At 37.1% G+C, this 6,000-nt stretch overlaps 1 protein-coding gene across 1 annotated transcript in view; it reads left to right on the forward strand.

The window, feature by feature from the left end:
* gbe1 (glucan (1,4-alpha-), branching enzyme 1) overlaps nucleotides 1-6,000 on the forward strand; it is a 152,252-nt gene that overhangs the window by 23,879 nt on the left and 122,373 nt on the right. Inside the window, exons 3-4 of the mRNA XM_015397266.1 lie at nucleotides 2,277-2,392; nucleotides 5,831-5,956. Coding sequence (XP_015252752.1) covers nucleotides 2,277-2,392; nucleotides 5,831-5,956 — 242 coding nt within the window. The remainder of the gene's footprint in view (nucleotides 1-2,276; nucleotides 2,393-5,830; nucleotides 5,957-6,000) is intronic.

Raw genomic sequence — 6,000 nt, forward strand, 5'->3', positions numbered from 1 at the left:
GTAAATATTTTGTTTTCTGTTGGTCACAGAGAAATAGTATTGTGGTTTAAAAGGCACTCTACTCTTATTGGCTTTACATGTAAGAATCACAGCGCAGTTTCATTTTTTTTATATTGTTTGTTTATATTTCTTGCTGGATGTTGGTGCCTATAGATGCATCTTTTTGTGTCTCAATAGTCACATGATCAGTATAGCAATCACACAACAGCAATGGGTTATTTGTCTTTGAGGGGGGAACTTTTGTAAAATTTGAATAAAGATTAGCTGTTTTTTCTTCCGCTTGCTCATCTGGAACAGTTTTTACATTTCTTTTTCTTTTTTTTTGTTTAATCTAATTTTACCAAGTTCTGTATTTTGGAGATATTTGTTTTTCCTTTTGTTCTCAGCTCCCTCATTTCTTTTTTACAATGGAGTATTAGGGCCAGGCTAGAGATTTTTTTTATTTATTTTTTATTATAAAGTTGTAATATTATGAGAATGAAGTCATAATACCACAACACGTTTCAGAAAGAAAGCTTCAAGCTCTGACCAGCAGATGACGGCCGATCAGCATCACCAAACTGTAACCTTAGTCCACTCTGACATCCTGCCCAATTTGATACTGGAGTGCTAAAAGATTTACTTATTTGTCAAATCGATTTGTTACGATTTTATTCTCGTAATTTTACGACTTTAATCTCGTAATTTTACTACTTTATTCTCGTAATTTTACGACTTTAATCTCGTAATTTTACTACTTTATTCTCATCATTTTATAATTTTATTTTCGTAATTTACAACTTTATTCTTGTAGTTTTCTGACTTTATTCTTGTTATTTTCTGACTTTATTCTCGTAATTTTATAAATTTATTTTCAAATTGTTATGACTTTATTCTCGTAATTTTCTGACTTTATTCTTGTAATTTTATGACTTTATTTTCATAGTGTTACAACTTTATTCTAATAATTTTCTGACTTTATTCTCGTAATTTTATAAATTTATTTTCAAATTGTTACGACTTTTTTCTCGTAATTTTCTGACTTTATTCTTGTAATTTTATGACTTTATTTTCATAGTGTTACAACTTTATTCTCGTAATTTTATGACTTTATTCTTGTAGTGTTACAACTTTATTCTCGTAATGTTACAATTTTATGACTATTCTTTGTGACCTTTTTCTCGTTATTTTACGACTTTATTATTGAAATGGAAAAAAGAAAAAGTCTCTAGCATGTCTCTAATACTCCATTGTACTTTTTAAACCAAAAAAAACTTTATGGCTATGTTATTTGAATATACTGCAGGTATTACAATATTGTCCTGTTGTGTAAATCTCTTCAAAATACAGTAGTAGCCATCCAAAATTTGCCTGCTTTACTTGGCTGGTCTATAATTCTGTTTTAAACATCAATCTTTGTACTAAAATATTCTTTCTTTCATGATTTGAGGAAATTAAGATCTAAAGAGTAGCATCATCTCCTGGTCAGACCATGTAATTCAGTGAAGGTGTGGAGTCGGAGTAAAAAAAAAAATGCACACCCAGGAGAAGGCCAGTGGCTGGAAGTTGGAGGGAATTTTGCTGGAAGCGGCTGGGAATTGGGCTGCTATTCGGCTAGTGTTTGACTGGGAAGGCCAATTTTGAATGGCAGCTACTGTATTAAACAATTTTTTAATGTGATTATTTTCATTTTTATTCTAAATTTACTAATTTCCACTTGCATGATGGAAAACCATTATGCCGTAAATGATCGAGGCTTGAAAATCAACACTTTTCTGAGTTACAGATATAACTGGTAAAACAAATACCCCAACAAATTGTGTACATGGGCTTTGAATGAATGTTTTTTTGGAGTTTGTCTTTGGGCAAAAAAAAAAGATAATTTTAACGTGTATCCAATAGATACATATGTCCTTAAATCATTTTTTTCTTAACTAACCTCCACAGCTGAAGCAAAAAATAAAGGTTTTTGCTAAAAAGTGGAACAAAGTTGTTTTTGTTGTAAATAAACATTCTTACAAGCAGTACAAATAAAATATTTGCCTAAATCGTTACACTCTCAGAAAAAGTGTTCTCCTTAACATAAATGTTGTCCTTTTGTGCTAATCTTATGTAATTATAATGGGAAAGATTGAAATGAATGCTAAGCAGAAATAATATTCTTATCTGACATGAATATGTCGTTTCTTTTATTCATTCTTTTATAGCTTTTTTTTCCCCCCTTTGCATTATCGTGGCCTGATCAAAAGTGTTATGAATATTTTAACTATATTTTCATTCTCTATATTTCCCCATAGATGGCTGGGACAAATTTGCCCACCCTTACTCCAAGAAAGAGTTTGGCAAGTGGGAATTGATTCTTCCACCGAAGCCTGACAACTCCCCAGCTGTGGATCATTACACCAAGCTGAAGGTAAGGAACAGAACGTCTTCATGCTTGTTTTCACGCTCTCACTGGGTGACGTCTGGCCGTGGCAGCACAAAGAGTTGTCACTTTCAAGCTGTCGTGTGTGGTGTCTTAGAACCAAGTGGAAACCTGGCATGTCGCCATCAACAACATGTCATAATCACAGGGCAGAAGTGAGATTACTGTATGTACACAGACTTTCACAGTGGAGAGCAGATACACCTGAGGAGTTCGACTGATGGCTTTGGTTTCAGTTTCCATCTGCGCACTGTGAGGAATACCTTAGGGCTGTGCTTCTTTTTTTTTTTTTTTTTTTTCCTCCTTCAAAATGCAACCCACATTCCATCCTCATGATTAGTTTTAAGCTTCAGTAAATAATTCCTCAGGGTTAAACACAGAAGACACACCTCCCCTCATGCATTGTCTCAGCATGCATGAGAAATAACCCAAAAAATGGTGCCAGCCGAGAAGAGGATGGCATCGCTATGGGCCCTCTCCTTGGGAACGGGTCATCATTGGCTCACTCATGTGCCCCGGATCGCCTGCCCAGCTCCCATTGTCTGTAGAGGTCAGTCTAAGGACGATAAGAAGCAGATGGAAATGCTGGCACCTGGCCTTTCCTTGTGCACCCCTGCTGCCGATGAATAGCGGTCTTGCTGTGAGCTCCACTTTAGCATTACTTCCACATCTCTCACTTGTGGATGCAAAACCCAAGCTCCAGTCACTTTGGAGGAGACCGTTTTACCTTCTGTGTCCCTTTGTTGGAGGCCTTTTTTTTCTTCTCTTCATACCCAGGCTGTATACTCATGTGGTTTTGGCTCTGGGATGGGAAAGGATGGAAAACATGGAAAAGCACACATAGGAATAATAAGTAGATTAGAGGTATAGATGCACTCATCATTGGCATCAATGTTCTTCTTCTTTATATTTTCTGACTGTCGGTGATGCATTTAGTGTATTTTAGTTTAATTAGTTTAAAGGGATGGTTATAAAACCATGAGTAGAGTTACTCTAAATCTCCATCTGTTTGAGCTTTTACTAACACTCTGCAAAGTATTCATGTATTAATTGTAATGGAATATGCTCAACCTTTATCTTTTGCCATTTTCAGTTAAAGTATAAGTGTTTAAAATCTTAGTCTTGCTGGAACACCAACATAAGTCTAGGTTTCAACCATTGAACCCAAACTTTCCTTAGAATAAAGGAAATTAACCGACATATAGAAGGCAAGCAATGGCGTAACAAAACAACAATAGGCCCGTAAGCAACATTATCTGGATGGGCCCCATATGAAGTATAACATGAAATCTGCCATGTGTTGGGGTATAAATAAGTTCCGGTCAGTCTCTCTAGTATCTAGTAGCTTACCAATAGTTACGCCATTCAAGGCAAGGCTTTCTAGAAAGTTTTACAGACTGCGACGTATAGTGGAAAAAACCATTAAGCTAATTTGATGCCAGCAGTATTTGTATGGTTTAGAAAGTGGGTTTGAAAAAATGAAGAAACTTCCTTGAAATTTTTCTTTAAAACAGAGCTAAAACATGGAGGTTGGGCATAAACAGTAGCCAGGAGCTCTAAAAGGACAATATGAACATACCACTGGATTTAGAATGTGTATGACGAAACGTCTCCAACCTGAATCCCTTTGAAAAAAGATTGTACACTATTCTGTACAACAGCATCTGCATAATAATAATTTCATAATTAGCTTTATTAACCTCACATTGGAGAAATTAACCTCAGTGGGCTGCCATTGTGCTGCACCTGGGGAGCAGTGTGGGGTTAAGGGTCTTACTCAGAGACCCAGAGTGACAGTTTCTGGGAGTGGGGCTTAAACTCAGAACGTCAGGATTCCAAGCTCTATGCCATAACCACTAGGCCACCACTCCCCTGCAGTAGGAAACCAATAGTTTTAATTGAGCTAAGAACATCAAAAACGGGGGTTAAATACTCATTTGGGGAGGTATAGTTTCTACCCTTTGGGGATCCTCCAAATCCATGATAACTTCAAACTAATACACTCAGTTCTTGGCCATGAAAATGACTGACATGTATTGCCATCAATAAAAAAACAAAGAACTGTTAAAATGAATCATTTGAGAAACTAGCAAACAGAGAAAATATATTTTAATACTGATGATGCAAACGTCTGATCAGCAACATAAACGATAACATCACTATTTCTCTGGCCTCGCTGGCCTGCTCCAAGTTGTATTTCTGGCTCAGGAACTCTTTCAGTCTGCCCAGTAGTCAAAGTTTTCTCTGATGTTCCTAATTCTAGCCAATTTGTCTGAAGTACCAGCTCTCTGTCAGGCTTTATGCCAGTCCATTTATCCAACTATCTTTTCCTAATCCTATAAACTATGAAGCATGTCATACTGGGACCCAGGCAGCTAACTCCTAGGTGGCCTGCCCATAATGAAAAAACCCTAGAGGGGAGTCTAGCTATTGGCTCACAGGCAGGTGGCATTGGAGCGGTCATTACTTCACAACAGCGGCCAGATTTACTTGAGTTCTAATGCCCGTTACTGCAGGGGACAAAATAGGGCGAACACATACTGCGGGTAATACGTCGATTTCTTGGTGGCTTTTTTCCCCAACTCCCACACTGATTTTCTCCTTTATTGTTCGACAATGAGAGCAAAGTAACTTGTCAGATTTCCAAAGTGTGTTTATTTTACCCCCTTCCAAACCTCAGTTGCAGGACATAATGGATGAAAGGCGAGAAATAATGATTTAGATGTCCCCTTTTTCCTTTTTTTTTCTTCCTAAACAGCTCCCTGGCTCAAATACGTTCTCAAGACAAGTCAGTGAGTTGCTGCATTAAAAAGCAATCAGTTGCCCCATGCAGGCAAATAGAATGCAGCATAATCACCACTGAATCCAGGTTACCTTAGAGGAGTTTGGTCAATACTGTGCAGTTAGTTGCCTTGTTTTCTCTGACAAAAGATCAAGTTATACATTTTGCTCCTCGAAGTGGAGGAGCAAAGTGAAAAAAAAAATGTTAGTTGTAGTTAATTGGTTGAGCAGTCTGCGCATTCTGTGTGTGTGATGGAAGGAGACTAATGGCTTGGTTTTATGATGTAAGCATTTCATGGCTGGAAGGCGTAAATAAATGCAGGCTGTAAAATCACAAACATTTAGAAGAAGAAATCTGCAGAAATCTCAGAGATGGAGGCCTTTGATTATCTTCATCTTTTTTTTGGCTTCTGTGCTTTTAGGTGTTTAACTTTGAAAATATCAGGTCCTAAAATACTTGAGATTTCATTTTGGGTTTTAATTGTTTTCCAGTACCCCTTCACCTGATAAAGCAACAAAAAACCGTTTAGTTTTTTTGTTTAACTGTATGCTGACTGACTGTAGCCGCTGTTTTTTCTTTCCACTTTCTGTCACTCTCAGATTGCCTTTGCTTTACCATAACAGTCATTTATCTTGTTTCCCCAGGTGGTTGTTCACACTAAGGAGGGCAAACGCCTCTACCGCATCTCGCCTTGGGCAAAATATGTGACCAGGGAGGAAAAATCAGTCATCTATGACTGGGTTCACTGGGATCCCCCTAAGCCTTATGTTGTAAGTCAGAATTTTTCTTGAATGTTTGAATCATTTTTTTTTTT

This window comes from Cyprinodon variegatus, unplaced genomic scaffold, assembly GCF_000732505.1.
Source record: "Cyprinodon variegatus isolate N-32 unplaced genomic scaffold, C_variegatus-1.0 Scaffold848, whole genome shotgun sequence".
Classification (NCBI taxonomy): domain Eukaryota; kingdom Metazoa; phylum Chordata; class Actinopteri; order Cyprinodontiformes; family Cyprinodontidae; genus Cyprinodon; species Cyprinodon variegatus.